Source organism: Triturus cristatus, chromosome 3_2 (genome assembly GCF_964204655.1).
Source record: "Triturus cristatus chromosome 3_2, aTriCri1.1, whole genome shotgun sequence".
In the NCBI taxonomy this organism is placed as follows: domain Eukaryota; kingdom Metazoa; phylum Chordata; class Amphibia; order Caudata; family Salamandridae; genus Triturus; species Triturus cristatus.
Genome location: NC_140584.1, coordinates 842,816,325 through 842,833,463, shown reverse-complemented (window position 1 = coordinate 842,833,463; position 17,139 = coordinate 842,816,325). Strand labels below are relative to the sequence as shown.

The window sequence follows — 17,139 nt, the reverse complement described above, 5'->3', positions numbered from 1 at the left end:
TCAACACTCCGTCCATCATCCCCTTTGGTTTTGCTTTGTTCGCCCTAAGTTGGCAGGGTATGCCCAGATGTGGGTCCCTTGCTCACTTTGCCACTGGATTCAAGATAGCCTGGCTGATGAGGGTTATGAACACGAAACCGGTCCCAGGATGCTTGTTTCCGGTCCAGGGAAGACATGGCTTGGCAGTTTGGGCTGGACTGTTCCCATGAGGCACAGGGTTAGACTGATTTGCATATGGCCATGTCTGAACTGGGGTGGCGGAGTGAGCTAAAGAATGCTGATGGATTGAAACCCAGATCAGTTGACTGGGGGTGAGTGCTTGCAATGTTCAACACTCCGTCCGTCATCCCCTTTGGTTTTGCTTTGTTCGCCCTAAGTTGGCAGGGTATGCCCAGACGTGGCTCCCTTGCTCACTTTGCCACTGGATTCAAGATAGCCTGGCTGATGAGGGTTATGAACCCGAAACCGGTCCCAGGATGCTTGTTTCCGGTCCGGGGAAGACATGGCTTGTCAGTTTGGGCTGGACTGTTCCCATGAGGCACATGGTTAGACCGATTTGCATATGGCCATGTCTGAACTGGGGTGGCGGAGTGAGCTAAAGAATGATGATTGATTAAACCCAGATCAGTTGACTGGGGGTGAGTGCTTGCAATGTTCAACACTCCGTCCATCATCCCCTTTGGTTTTGCTTTGTTCGCCCTAAGTTGGCAGGGTATGCCCAGACGTGACTCCCTTGCTCACTTTGCCACTGGATTCAAGATAGCCTGGCTGATGAGGGTTATGAACCCGAAACCGGTCCCAGGATGCTTGTTTCCGGTCCAGGGAAGACATGGCTTGGCAGTTCGGGCTGGACTGTTCCCATGAGGCACAGGGTCAGACTGATTTGCATATGGCCATGTTTGAACTGGTGTGGCGGAGTGAGCTAAAGAAAGATGATGGATTAAACCCAGATCAGTTGACTGGGGGTGAGTGCTTGCAATGTTCAAAACTCCGTCTATCATCCCCTTTGGTTTTGCTTTGTTCGCCCTAAGTTGGCAGGGGATGCCCAGACGTGGGTCCCTTGCTCACTTTGCCACTGGATTCAAGATAGCCTGGCTGATAAGGGTTATGAACCCAGAACCAGTCCCAGGATGCTTGTTTCCGGTCCAGGGAAGACATGGCTTGGCAGTTCGGGCTGAACTGTTCCCATGAGGCACAGGGTCAGACTGATTTGCATATGGCCATGTCTGAACTGAGGTGGCGGAGTGAGCTAAAGAATGATGATGGATTAAACCCAGATCAGTTGACTGGGGGTGAGTGCTTGCAATGTTCAACACTCCGTCCATCATCCCCTTTGGTTTTGCTTTGTTCGCCCTAAGTTGGCAGGGTATGCCCAGACGTGGGTCCCTTGCTCACTTTACCACTGGATTCAAGATAGCCTGGCTGATGAGGGTTATGAACCCGAAACCGGTCCCAGGATCCTTGTTTCCGGTCCAGGGAAGACATGGCTTGGCAGTTCGGGCTGGACTGTTCCCATGAGGCACAGGGTCAGACTGATTTGCATATGGCCATGTCTGAACTGGGGTGGCGGAGTGAGCTAAAGAATGATGATGGATTAAACCCAGATCAGTTGACTGGGGGTGAGTGCTTGCAAAGTTCAACACTCCGTCCATCATCCCCTTTGGTTTTGCAATGTCCTTAGAGAGCAATTGAAAGAATCAGAACTCTTTAAAAGCTACCAAAATACAATGATACAATGCTCAAATTATGTTTCCCATCTCTAGGAGTAGCATTCCAATCCATCATTTTTCAACCACTGTGTCACTCTAGACAAAGGCCTGTCCTATGAAAAATAGAACTGGCCCTGCTCCTCATGGGAACAGTCCCTTCCAAACTACCAGGGAAACCCCCTCCAAAAGGGATAGCAAGTAACCCAGATCAGTTTTGGTCTGGTTAGGCCTCGTGTGTGAGGTATTGATTGGATCCTATGGCACAGTGAGTAAGGAGCCTATATCTGGGCATTCCCTTGGCGACTTAGGGAGTTATATCAATCACATAAAAGGTGATGGAAGGAAAGCTTACAGTTAGTCGAACACTGATATTTTCTTGATTTCATCCCATTGTTTTTTTGTCCACTGTGCCAATCCAGACAAAGGACGCTTTATGCAAATCCATTTTGACACTGCTCCTCATTGAAGAAGTAATCCCCAACTGCCAGGTGAAGCACGCTCCAGAAGGGAACACAAGCAACCCCAGAACAGGAATGCGTGCAAATAGTCCAACCACTGGTAATGCAATCTCTTGGAGTAGCATTTCAAGCAGTTCTTTTTCAGCCACTCTAGACAAAGACCTGTCTTATGCAAATCAGTACTGACCCAGCTCCGCATGGGAACATTCCATCCCAAACTGCCTGGGGAAGCCCCCTCCAGAAGGGAACACCAGCAACCCCAGATCGGTTTCGGCCTAATTAGTCCAAGAGACTCATGTCTGGGCATCCCCTTGGCAACTTAGGACGTTATATTAATAACATAAAAGGTGATAGGAGGAATGCTTGCACATAGTCTAACCACTGAAATTTGCTCGGATTCCATTCCAACCCATTGTTTTTTCACCCAATATGCTAATCTAGACAAAGGCCACCGTAAGCTAATCAGTTCTGAACCTGCTCCTCATTGGAACAGTCCAGCCCCAACTGCCAGGTAAAGCCAGAACAGAAAGGCACACAATCTGGTGAAGCACCCTCCAGAAGGGAACACCACCTGCCTTATGCACGTCAGTACTGACCCTGCTCCTCATGGTAACAGTCCATCACAAACTGCTAGGCAAATCTGGACTGTTATTATTGGAGCATGACCAACTCTGATTTCCATATGACTGGGTCTAATCCGAGGTAGCATTGTGGACGAAAAAATAATGGATTGGAATGCAAACCTTAGCAATTGCTATGTTTTAACTATTTACAAGTAATCCTCCTGTGTTTGTGTGTTTTTGTGCGTTTGGTGTAACACCGTTTGTGGCCAAGTGTATGCCCAGACATGGGCCCGTGCTCACTGTATCACCAGAACCAAGCTGCAGCCGACTGAAGAGGCCCAACCGAGCTGAAATCAGTCTTGGGTTGCTTGTGTTCCGGATAAGAGAGGACCGGGCTTGGAAGTTCGGGCTGGACTGTTCTTATTAAAGCAGGATCAAGGCTGAATTACATATGGCTGGATCTACACTGAGGTGGCAATGTGGTAAAAAATTATGGGTTAGAATGCTTTTCCAAGAGATTACCAGTGATTTGACTATTTGAAAGCATTCCTCTCATCACTTTTTTTTCAGTCAAGATTTAAGACAAATGTAGCCATATGATCACTAGGCCTCAAGTTTTGCTTCCTAATTAGAACTCATGTTAATGTTTTTAATCAATAAAAAGTTTTAGTTCAAAAAGCACAAGAGAAGGAGTTTATCAAACACTAATAACAGTGAAGCTTCAACAGAGCTTTCAGATTTATGTGAATATCTGCTGGTGTGTAAATGGGGAGGATTCTTAAGCAACCACCTTAAATAACAATTATATGTGCTATACTAACAGTGAAGAACATTTCAACAACTTTTGGTTGTCCACGAAAATTTATAATTTTTATAGAAAGAATATCATATGCATATCAGCGTTGTAAGTGGTGATTTAAGAATTTAAATCAATGGCAATCCTGAGGTGAAATATTTAAAGTATTAATCATCTCAGGGGTGAAACATATTCTGCATAATGTGAAAAAAGGTTTTCGTATTATACTGGTAGAGATGAGTGTGGAGTACATCTGTTTACATTATTTTGTCAATGTTTATTCCTCACATGTTCTCTGTGCCCACACTTCACTGCTTAACACACATGTTTGGAAAATAAACAATATGAACGTGATCTTCAATATTCTGAAATTTAGTGCTTTAGCCTGTAAATATATTCCTTAAATCCTAAATTTATAAAATCAACCTTATCTGTGTTAGCTGATCATAAATATTTAAACTTATCTGCATTTCTGTTTATTAAAATGTATTAAAATGTCTCCTTTTCAATAAATGCTCTCCAGGATTTGAAACAATTCTCTTCATATTAGATTGTTGGAAATGTATTTCTTTATGAGAAGGTGATAATGGATGATAATTTGAAGTCATGGCTAATCTCATGCCATTTTTTAGAAGTACAACAATTTCTCTAGTGGATACTCCATCTATCCGCAGATTCCTTGTATCTTAAGTTACCTAGTTGCAATACTTGATCCAGAAAACTTGTAATCATTTCCTAGCTCAGACATTTTTCATAATGGGTCTGTGGGTAGATTGAGTGTCCACAAGAAATGTCATTTCCAAAAGTGAGTAAATAATTCTTCTGATGGACACTTCTACCCATATATTCCTCATCTGAGAAGAGGACTGCATCAAATAGTCTTACAGCTAAATGAACGTTTCTACAGACTTTATGAAGGCATGGACCTAAGCCCACTTTGAAGCCCAAAATATATTTTGAACTAGAACAAAACTCATCTTGATGATTAACCGTCATGACATGAGGAAATCAATTTAGGATGAAAGGAGCTCTGTGTCCGAAGAATCAACATGTCTTGAAAAAAACAGATAGACTTAATATGAACTGAAAGGGTCCACAGTGCACCCGCTCGCTGAATCAAGATACCACCAATAACGGAGAAACCCTTCATGGAAAGAGCCTCAGAGAGGCGCCACGCTCAAATAGCATCTCCATCAAAAAAGCAAGAACCAAATTCAGTCCCCATTGAGAGATGATGAATGGAGATGGAGAAAATGTATGGGTCAAAACTCTTAAAATTGTATCTCTACAGCTGATTTCATCTATGAATATTGATCTGGTAAGAAAGCAAATAAAGCCAACACTTAATCTGTCTCCAGGCCAGACTTAAGAAAGCACATACCGCAACACATCAGACAACTGTGCCTAATGCAGATCAACTTTCTCTTAGGCACACAAAGCATGACCAGCAGCTTGAATCAACTGATCAGGTGGCGGGTTTGCATACAGGGAGGATGCCATCCACAACCTCAAGCATTCATATTGCCTCACTCAGTTTAGAAGCCTGAAGTTGGAAGCTGGAAAGATTTGGATGGAGCACTCTATCTTACCAGTGGAACACCTTCTGTGAGCAGAAGAGAAAGAGGAGGAAAAACACTGAGGAGAAGTATGTCCGCATGCCAAACACTCCTTGCCCAATCTTGTACAATCATTTTTACCTTTGTTCTTAACAAGCTGAGGGAGGACCAAGAGATTCTCAGAACATGAGGAATCAGGGGGATGGGAGGGGAATACGTAATGAAGATGGAAATCCACCTTGTGCGAAATACAGCCCCCATGGTACCATGAAATAGAACAGTTGGCACGGAACAGTTAGTGTCAAACAGGTTGAGCTGAGCTGCACACCAGAAGGTGTGAACTGATTGAACCCACTATTCATGGATATGACACTCATGTCTGCAAGATCATACTTGCCCAACTTATTTGTCCTCACATTGAAAGAGCTCACTAGTTGACTGACTGACAGTAAGATCTCATAAGTAGTGGGCGAGCTCCCAATGCCCATACCGAGGTGCCTCACTCTTGCTCAGTACCTTCTTGCCCTTGGTTGGTTTTATCCACATGCCAGCCCTCTGCATAGTGGCAGAAGATGAGAAGTGGGCACTGCTGCTCTTGGTAGTGTGAGTCCTCATAGGCCACAGAGCAGGATCACACAGGTGATCTTCATTTGGCCCAAACACAAATCCACCATTTAAGCCTTTTCCCTTCCCCACCTCATAGGCGCTGACGCCCTAGGGTTCTGCATCCATATCTCAGCACAACTATCCCTTGCAGGGACTTTGGTCTGTTGGCCCCTGGGGTACTCGGGAGACTTCATTACGTCTCTAGTTGACAACATTGCGAATCATCTAGTGCACATCTCGAATTTCACTCTCCTTAGGGACTTTAATATACATATTGACAATGCTACAGATGTGCAAGCGACTGCTTCGCTGAAAAGGATGTCATCTATAAATTTGGACTAATTTGTTAACTGTCCAATTCCTCAGGCTGGACATATTCTTGACACTATTTTCTTGAATAGGGAAGTTATAGTTTGAAAAGTAGAAGCTAAAATATGGTTAGACCACTCTCTAATCTACTTTACTTGGCAAATGGATATGGCCCATAAGATATGATTGAACCACCCCTAGATATTATAGGGGATGGGCGAAGGATAAAATAACTGAAATGGAGCCATTGTTAAGAAGTTTGAAGCCCATATTAGGTGGGGATGTGGAGGCTGATACTTTAGCATCGAATATGTGGCTTCTAGAGCTAGCAAGCAAGGTGGCCCCCAAAACAACGTAGTGGACAACCGAGATACCTTCCTACCACTTGATTTTTTTTGGAACTGGCAGCAATAAAAACATTGTCAACATGCCAAAAAGCAGTTGAGACGGCATAATGTCCCAGAGAATAAGGAGATCTATAGGTTGGCATTGAAACATTACCACAGAACAATAAGGCAGGCTCAGACCACCTTTTTCTCAGAAAGAATACTTTCCACAGGTAATAGCCCACGTGAAGTCCTCAATACAGTTACAATTTTTCTCCAACCTACAACCCTCTCACAGCCTATTGCAGCATCAGCGACACTGTGTAAGGATCTCTCAATTTATTTCAAGAAGATTGTCAAAATTGTGACCAATCGAGAACGAAACAGGGCTGCACATAACACCGAGATCACATCTACAGTCAATGTACGGTCAATCACAAATAAGCTGTGTGAATGTTCTCCGATTTCGCACGAGGAGTCTAAACAAGCTATTCTGACATGCAAGTAGGGCTAACCAGAGGATCTTTGTCCTCTCCAGATTCTGGATGCTGTAGTTAAATTCATGAGTCACATTTTTAATTACTTATTCAATCTTTCGATTCAATCAGCTATTGTCCTGTCTTGCTGGAAAGTAGCCAGACTAATTCCCTTGATAAAAAAATGATAGCCTCCATTCCGGACATCACCTGTGCCACCCCCGAAGGATACAAGATAACATACTGAGACCGAACCAATAAGCACGGAAGTGGAATTGCCATCATCTCAAGGGCACTATCTGCTGCATGTTCTCATCAGACCACTCAACCCCGATAATGGACCATCTCAACTTCCAACTTCACACAGACGGAAAAATCGCTCAGTCTCAGATTTTAAGTGGATAGTGCAAGCAACCTTCAATATAACACTGGAAAAACAGAAATCCTGCTATTTGGGTCCCCTGCTCTTTCAGACCAAGAATGCTGGCCAAAGTGGGCTGACCCCTCCTCCCCCTACCACTCTGGCATGGAATCTAGGTGTTAAGTTTGGTTCTATCTTCTCCATGCAATCGCAGATCCCTACTGTAGTCAGTTCATGCTTTGCCTTATTAAGATAGTTAAAAAGGTTTTTGAGATTGCTCCCTTGCCAGACACAGAGGACAGTAATCCATGCTGTAATCACTTCATGCATAGATTATGCTAATATCCTGTACATGGGTCTGCCTGTCTGCTCAAGAGATTGCAGATTGTTCAGAGCGCAGCAACTAGACTACTCTTAAAAGTGCTGAGGCTTCTTTCATTTGCTCCCCATCTGAAGGAGCTCCATTGGCTACCTGTTAAGGAAAGAATTCAGTTTAGGCGCTAGTCTTGGCTCACAGAGCTTTCTATCGTACAGGTCCCTACTCTCTTTCGATGAAGCTACAGCATTATCTCCCGTCTAAAACCCTCCATTTGTCTGATGCAAATCTGTGCCAAGCATCAGACAAAAAATTAGGAAGAGGCATCATTCTCCGATCATCCAGCTCAAGCATGGAACCAGCTCCCTCTCGATTGCTGCAAGATTAGGGGGGAATATCTCTGTAGGAAAGCTGTGAAAACCTGGCTATACGATCGGGTCTTTTGAGGGCTTTTCCTCTGTGGACGGGGTGAATTGTTGCAGTTTATTTAGCATCGCGTCACTTATGAGTAGATGTTGCACTTTATAAATTCCCGTTTAAAAGAGGCCCCCTTCACCCACCACAAAGTACATTTTCAGTTTCCCTGGCCGCCCCTTGTGCCCCAGTGATGCTGATCCTTCTCCTGAGTCACATCGGGGTGCTCCAGTTCATCCTGCCTCAGCTTCTGGCAGCCCTCCCGTTTTTGAAGCAGGGTCTTCCTCATGCAATAGCATGTACAATGTCTCCACTAAGCAATTGGTCAACTCCTTCCCTTCATGTTAGGCTCAAGTCAGCTTCTCCTGGCAGGCTATCAAACTTCCCCAGATTTCTGGTCCCAAACAATACAAGGAGTTTGATGGTCAATACACTGACCCTGGAGCACAAAAGAGTTTCCAGGTTGCTACTGCTGTGGGACACTGGATTCTGGTAGCGAAATCTTGGCAAAATGGCTGGTAGTTTCTGCCCTATACTTATATTGAATTTTCAGGAATTCTGTATTGCACACGTCCACTATGGGACTGGTTTAAGACAGTTCTCAACTTTTGTGTATTCCTCCAAGACTAGTCCAGGCACAGTCTTTGTTCTACTGTTGTCAACAGGATGGTGGGGTGGAGTTGGGAGAAAGAGAGGTTTCCTCACTTAACTACCCTTGAGCCTGCTGAGGGGAACACTTCTAGGGAACAATAGAGTAGGAAAGTCCAAAGGAAATCCCCTCTACTTCAAATGGGCCCGCTCTTCGCCTACTACCTTCTTGTCCGCTACAAAGGAAACCAGGAATTCTTTGGAGGAAGCCACCAAATCACTCTGCTGTGTAAGGAGTTCTCCAACCTCCATCTTATGAAACACTTTGGCTGAGGAAATTAAAATGGATTCCTGTGTTGCCACAGTCACATTAAGCATGCTTGCTTGACCCACATTCTACAGTAGACGTACATACATACATGTGTCATTCATGTCCCACATCAAAGGAAAGAAGGACTTAGTTTCAGGGGGACTTACAGACATTTTTAAAATGCTAATAGGCCTGTAGGCATCTCTCACTGGCATGTGACAAGTAGAAAGGCATTTCATGTAACTAAACTCTGTTGCTGTCATCACTTTCAGTCTTTTAAAGCCCAGCTAGCTCACAGGAGTCATGGAGGAAAATAAGGAGAGCACAAATGCTGTGCCTCTCCAGACCACAGAGCAATGCTTGCAGGACTGTTGAGTGACAAATATGAAGAGAATAGGAGAATCTTGTTATGAGAAATCCAAGGTGGCGGTCACATATTCAAAAGCCATGCAGGGGACCTTTTCGGTTCCAACAGAGCAACTCCAACCTTTTCCCAGTAGCTGGGGGGCACTACAAGTTTTCTGGAAGCAGTCTGGGGAGGATTCATGAGGTGAGAAATCTACAGGCAGAAATTCCCAACAGAAGCAGGTTTTCCATTTTTAAGTAGATATTTTAGAATGTTTTGCAGAAAAACGCCCAAGCAGTCTTATATTTGTAAAGTTCCAGTAAATTGCAAAAAGTGGATTCTTACTTCATGAAAAATGATTTGGAACATAAACAATCAATAATTTACAAGGTAACAGCATATCTGACCGTATCATCATTTTTATGAAATGTACCCTTCCTATTATTGAAATAGCTATATTTTGATACTTAGCTGGAAGCAAATTATTTCCTTCAAGATCACTAGGTGTGAAATCTTATATAGGCCATTAATATCCTGTAGAATAGCCACACCAACCGAATACATTCATTTAAGCTCTAAATATCCACACCAGCTGCTGACATCTCAGAACCCCAACAATACATAAACCCCTGATGTCACCTTACTAGCGAAAAACGTATCATCGGCTTCTGATACCTCCTCGTGGGTGTCTGATAACTCCTCAACGTCTGAGAACTATCTAGCTCTTCAAATCTGATGATCTTCACAAGACCGCCACATGTTCTCCATTTACATCCAACCCAGTATCACCTCTCTTCATCAACTCATTTCCTTAAGAGCAGTCCAGTCCTAGTACCTCTACATGCGTCTGATTCCTCTGAACCAGCACAATACCTTCTCAGCAGTCCCTGATACTTCCTCACTAAAGCCAAAAATGATCACCAGCTCCTGACACCATGTCGCCAGTTCACGAGTCTCATCACCAATACAAAATCTCCACACCAGTACAATACTATGACACCAGTACAAAGTGTTTACATCAATTCCTTACAAATTATCGCCAGCCTTTTAGCCCTCCTCACAACCTGATACCTAAACATCTGCCTGATATCTTCCTCAGCAATTTAATACCCCATCATCAGATCCCGTGGCCTCCTTACCAGACCCTCTTGCTTCCTAAACAGATCTTCATATGTCTCCACCAGCCACTGACAACCTTTCACTACTACGCCATTTTCCCATCATCCTCTGCATCACTTTCCACATGGCACTGAAACACCAAGGAGCTAATTCTTCACCAGCCTGTACAGCCATCTTACCCACCCATATTACCTTCTCCTGGCTCAGCATCTCCACACTAAACCCCTGGCACTACCTCAAATGCTACTGTTACATTCTGACTAGCATAATACTGCCACATTAGCCAGATATCGATTCACCAGCACAATACCTCCTTACCAGATTCTGATAACCGTGAATCAGTGAATTTGCTAAAGCTTACCAGCCTACGGTATCGCAATGCCTGAATGAAGATATTGTTTCATGTGTTAAGCTCCTATACAGCAACACCATTGCAAAAGTCAAAACTTGGAGGGTGATTGTGGTTCAGATACTAGAACATTAGGGAACACGGTAGAGGTGCCCCCTATTGCCATTGTTGTTTTCTAAAGCAATAGAGCTTTTTTGCTAGTCTTAGGCACAGTGAGGGAGAAAGACATGGACAAATGTACTGTGTCTTGTTATATGCAGACGAAGTTTTGTAATATCTGCAGGGAGCTCGCACAGGCCTTCCAATTGTTCTGCAGAAGCAAAAACAATCCAGGTTGATATCTGGGCTTAAACTGAACAGAAGCAAATCATACATTTTCCCCCAAATAGAACAGCAGGATATCCGTGCCCATGATGCTGCCACTTAATAGTTCCTAGCGGTACAAAAGGGGGTGGTGATGGACGGAGCATCAGAACCAATCAAACACTCACACCCAGTCAACAGATCTGGGTTTGATCCTTCACCGTTCTTTAGCCCACTCTGCCACCCCAGTTCAGACATGGCAATATGCAAATCAGTCTGACCCTGTGCCTCATGGGAACAGTCCAGCCCGAACTGCCGAGCCATGCCTTCCCTGGACCGGAAACAAGCTTCCTAGGACCGGTTTCTGGCATTTCAGCCGTCTTCAGCCAGGCTTGCTTGAATCCAGTGGCAAAGTGAGCAAGGGACTCACGTCTGAGCATACCCTGCCAACTTATGGCGAACAAAGCGGTACAAAAGGGGGTGGTGATGGATGGAGCATCAGAACCAATCAAACACTCACACACAGTCAACAGATCTGGGTTTGATCCATCACCGTTCTTTAGCCCACTCTGCCACCCCAGTTCAGACATGGCCATATGCAAATCAGTCTGACCCTGTGCCTCATGGGAACAGTCCAGCCCGAACAGCCAAGCCATGCCTTCCCTGGACCAGAAACAAGCTTCCTAGGACCGGTTTCTGGCATTTCAGCCGTCTTCAGCCAGGCTTGCTTGAATCCAGTGGCAAAGTGAGCAAGGGACTCACGTCTGAGCATACCCTGCCAACTTATGGCGGTTCGGGATGGACTGTTCCCATGAGGCACAGGGTCAGACTGATTTGCATATGGCCATGTTTGAACTGGGGTGGTGAAGTGAGCTGAGCTAAAGAATGATGATGGATTTAACCCACATCAGTTGACTGGGGGTGAGTGTTTGATTAGCTCAAACGCTCCGTCCATCATCCCCTTTGGTATCGCTTTGTTCGCCCTAAGTTGGCAGGGTATGCCCAGACGTGGGTCCCTTGCTCACTTTGCCACTGGATTCAAGATAGCCTGGCTGAGGAGGGTTATGAACCCGAAACCGGTCCCAGGATGCTTGTTTCTGGTCCAGGAAAGACATGGCTTAGCAGTTCGGGATGGACTGTTCCCATGAGGCACAGGGTCAGACTGATTTGCATATGGCCATGTCTGAACTGGGGTGGTTGAGTGAGCTAAAGAATGATGATGGATTTAACCCAGATCAGTTGACTGGGGGTGAGTGTTTGATTGGCTCAAACGCTCCGCTCATCATCCCCTTTGGTATCACTTAATAGTTCCTAAGCACTCTTCGGGCCCACCTTCTGCTGCACCAGGTGCCTAGCATCAGGTTTTCACCAGTCGTTCCTCACTCTTCTCTGGCTGGCGCAGGTGGGCCGAGATACCCGTACTTTCAAGGCAGGTAGTCATCAGCTGCCTGGCACCGGAGTTAAGTTCAGAGTACAGTGTCAAGTGAGTGCTCAAATACTAATTTTTGGTTCCTCACATAGCGATTACATGATAGTAATATAATGGTTTGCAAGTCAGGAAATATTTAACTGCTTTACTGAATATTATATCGTATTGTATCGTTATTTTATGTGGATAGTAATTTGATTCCCATTAGGCCCATGAGAGAGGTTTCATATTGAAGTTTGAGCTGGGCCCAGATCATGAAGAGGTGAACGGTTGGTGTGGAAACTGGCCAGGGCCTGGATAAGGCATTTGCTAGGTTTTTGGTTACAATCTCAGACGTTTCACGGGTCCAGCCAGCACACGCCTCAGGTCAAAGAGTCTAAACCCACATCATTAATTGGTGATTTCATATTTATTTCCAATAAGGTGGGCATGAATCAGTAGATAGTATGTGAGAGGCTGACATGCACACCTTACACAAAGACCTAGTGCATGTGAAATGTGTAATAAAAGAGGTTCTTTACAGTGTGTCAGCAAACAACCTGTGCACTAAGGAGCACAAGCAAAGATCTTGGGGATCCTTGTGAGAGGGGAGCCCTGATATGAGAGATGCGTCTGCAGCAGCTCCACGACAGGCACCAGAATCACTGAGGTCATGGATGGTGACTGGTCACCCAAATACATGCACCGGAGTTCTGATAGCCAGAGCACACAGACCCTGAGACTACCGCCCTTTGTGGCTGTTCGAACGACTTGGATGTGGTCCTTTTGGCAGTTCCTGAGCAACGCTTTCGCAAGCCTACGAGAGGCCCCGCACAGTCCACACAATCCCATAGCAGCCCAGCAGAAAGGGGCTCAAGGAAAGTCCTGTGAGAGTGGAGTCCTGGCACGAGAGGGAGTCTGAAGCTATTCCACCAGTGGGTACCTGGAAGCACCACGGTCATTGAGGAAGACACTTAGGGGCACATGCATCAAACATTTTACCTGTCGCGGATGGGCTGATTCGCAGAATCGGCCCGTTTGCGACCGTTAAAATGCCATTTGCGATGCATCAAGCTCAAAGGCATTCGCAAAACAGGTCATCACAATTTTTGCGATTACCTATTTTGCGAATGCAGTTAGGGAATCACAAATTGCGATTCCCTAATTGCGATGAATTATGCATTCACAAATTGCGTTTTTGCAATTTGAAATCGCAAATTACCATCAACTTCAAGTTGCTGGTAATTTGTGATTCCTTTGAAAAATGCACAAAAATGCATTTTTCAAAGTGCAATGTGGTGCATACAGGCATGTGTGTGCACCACATGTGCATACTTACCTTTGTTGGGGGTGCATCAGGGTGGCCTTTTGGCCCCCTTGCAACCTTGAAATTGCATGCACAATTTGCGATTACCTATTTGGTAATCGCAATTTGCGATTCGCAATTAAGGAATGTGTAGGAATCGCTAACATTTTAGCGAAACCTACATGCATAAGGAATTGCGATTCTTTAATAGCGATTCCTTAAGAATCGCTATTAAGGAACCGCTATTCCTTAGCTTGATGCATGTGGCCCTTACCCACTACACTGTCATCCTCCGTCTTTGTGATTGGCCACCCCTGGAAACAGGGCATCACCAAAGATATCATTGAGGCAGACTCCACCACTGCTCTGGATGCACCATCACAATGACCTTTGTAAATAGACTTCAACATCGTGAGACCAGGCAGGACGGATCATCAGTGCCAATGTGGACTGTAGCCCCACGGACAGATAATCAAGAGATCCAGACTTTATCCACACTGCATTTTGTGCCCAGAGTCCCATGGTTAAACTACGGATGTGTGCCGTGAAGTCGGAGGTGCCCAGCTGCACCTGTCTGCTCATCCTGTCCTACAGACCGCCTGAATAGTCTCAGTGGTGTTTTTGTTTTGTTGGTTTGTTCTCTCCCACAGGTTGGACTCGTTTTCTATTTTCAATAAAGTTTAGAAGGGATGTAGCCACAAGCAACTCTTGAGGGTTGGCTTCCACACTCACCCCACACCCATCCGTCACAAGAGTCACCGGTCAGGTGAAACTGCTAATAAAAGGGGCCGGCGCATGTACCCTTAATCAGTTCCAGATAGTATCCTTATGTGTCTGTGTTGTTATTAGCTCTGTATGAGGGCCTAGGGTCTTAATCATTACATTGGACAGGGGGCAGAAGAATGATTACTAACTTATACAAATCTCTTAGATCGAAGCAATGCAAAGACCTCATTATTCTGAAAGACTACTAGGGAAAAGACTTTGGGGAATCTCGCAGGCACAAATTGGGTGGCGGTTCTTGGATACCTTCAAAAAGCTTCTAAGATCACCAGATTGAAACTTATGCAAATTGATTACTTACACTGCACCTACTTCTATTTTATTCAAACAGGATGCTCCTTAAAGTTCTAACTGATTGACCTAGATGCACGTTCCCTGCAACCCACTTAGAGCCCCTTACCGTAGCTTTTGACAAACAGCTGTCCTTTCATTAACAATCTACCTACATGTTATAACTCGTAATCCAATTTAAACCAAGTTTACAGATTGTGAAACCCCAACAGAGAGGCTTGCCACAAAGCAGAGGTCCAAATGCATGAGAAGCTGGGAGTTTTCACAGATTACAACATATTTTCCTAAAACAGTTGTACACCTGCTTTCTCACAAGCACAGTGCCTCCACACCAAGCAATACCTTCACAGCAGGCAATACCTTCACATCAGTGTCTGAGAAATGTTCCTGATATATACTCATGTTCCTGATATCCTCATGTCATGTTCCTGATATATCATGTTCCTGATATATCCACATGTTCCTGATATATCCTTATTCTTCTAGTAGCTTTGCATAAAGCCAAAATGACCTCACCAGTCTGATACCATGTAAGCAGTTCTTGATGCCCTCAACAGCCCGTGATGCCCTTTCACTAGCCTGATACCTAAACCATACCAATACGCATCAGCATCAGCTCCTCCTGCTACCTGCTCACCAACCTATTACCTCAACATCAGCCTGATACCTCCTCTAATCAGTGCCTTCATCAAATCATATGTGGCACTGAACCCGCATTGAGATTCCCAATTCATCACCTACTAAACCTCACATCTGGCTCACACCTTTTATGGGTTAAGTAATTGCTGAACCTAGATTGGTAGGCTCATTGACAGTTAGCATTGACTTCATAGTCACTTGTGTCACCCAAATGCTAAGCAATAGCTCAATAAAGATTCCCCTTGATTTCCCATTGCAAATGGATCCGTGCTCTTACCTTGGAGTTTGGCTCTAGGCACAGTCATCATTGAGCAGAGTGTGACATGCTGTTTTGTATGGTCACTACCAGACACTTATTCACTTGCCAGCACAAGGTGACCTAAAGGAATATGGGCACTTACAGGCATGCAGTGTCCAGAAGTGTCTGGAGAAGAGATGCGCAAGGACTGACTGTTTCCAGAGAAGCTGCGGCTACTGACTGTTGGGGAGGAGGAGAGAACCCTACGAGAGAACAAGAGAAATAACAAACCATTAAGCGACTATGAGTCCCCATCACAAGAGACATCACAGAAAAGAGTCCTTCATTCTAATCTGAAGAAGTGGAAAAAGATAAAAATGTTGCCACTCTCATGCTCACTGACACATACACACAGACACATGAGGCACGGTGTATCCTTTTTTGCTTAAAGCAGCATTCTGTTGCCCCCGATGGTGGTGCTCTACACCAATGTCATATCTTGTTTTACCCAACAATCAGCACTGTTCTCAACTGAGCATGTGTGTTCCATACTTGAGGGACATTTGAGATAACCCAAGGATCACTGCCTTTCTGAGGGAACTGCTACTGTGTCTACTGTCTACACATGATTCATATTGATAATCCTCAGGTTCACAGCTCATACCTATGCCTTCTTTACTCAGTGAAAGTATAGACCTCACTATCAGCTTAGTAAACAAACTCCGACTCTCTCCTTCTTTTGTAACCTTATAACCAATGATCTTATCCCTCCCTGGAGTAAACATTCAACCAATGCCTCAAACATTGCAGTGGAGACAGATCATGGATACATCATTCATACATCATTACGAGCGGGCGGAGCCCACCTCACACCGTGCTCCTTTCTTCTCACCCATTCACCAGGTCCTTTAGTCTCACCTCTCCAGTTGCTCTAATTTCCTCACCAGCTGAACATTCAACCAATGCCTCAAACATTGCAGTGGAGACAGATCATGGATACATCATTCATACATCATTACGAGCGGGCGGAGCCCACCTCACACCGTGCTCCTTTCTTCTCACCCATTCACCAGGTCCTTAAGTCTCACCTCTCCAGTTCCTCTAATTTCCTCACCAGCTGATCATTCTCATGGCTTAGGGCCCTAGTGGCATTTTTTGCACTGTTGTTACTGTTCATCAGCACCAGGTTTTCTCTCCTGAAACAAAAGAAACTGATTCACTTAAGGTGGGAGTGGGGCGCAATAATAGAGTGCCACAGGCGTCAGCTCAGAAGTCTATCGTCTGATCCTGGACTACAAGTAACAGAGCAGTTTGAGGTCAGATCCCAGGGAAGCGACTACAAACGATAGCATAAAAATGAGGGAAGGTCCCACTTTTGTTCCAGGTTGCTATCCATCACTTGTAGGGGATACACAGATAGTGGGAAGACAATGTTTAAGGGAATATGAGCATTAAATGTGTCCTTCATCCAAAAGTATTACATACTGGAAGATCCAATGGACAGCAGCCAGTAACTGCTCAGCAATGCTTGTGTCTCACTATGAGTCTCATATATGTCTTTTCATCCTT

At 44.8% G+C, this 17,139-nt stretch overlaps 1 protein-coding gene across 2 annotated transcripts in view; it reads right to left on the bottom strand.

Annotated features, from left to right (window-relative positions):
- KIF12 (kinesin family member 12) overlaps window positions 1–17,139 on the bottom strand; it is a 417,773-nt gene that overhangs the window by 38,601 nt on the left and 362,033 nt on the right. For both annotated transcript variants that reach the window (XM_085649101.1, XM_085649102.1), the window contains exons 14-15: window positions 16,659–16,766; window positions 15,734–15,833 (exon numbers count right to left, since the gene is read on the bottom strand). In XM_085649101.1, coding sequence (XP_085505227.1) covers window positions 15,734–15,833; window positions 16,659–16,766 — 208 coding nt within the window. The remainder of the gene's footprint in view (window positions 1–15,733; window positions 15,834–16,658; window positions 16,767–17,139) is intronic.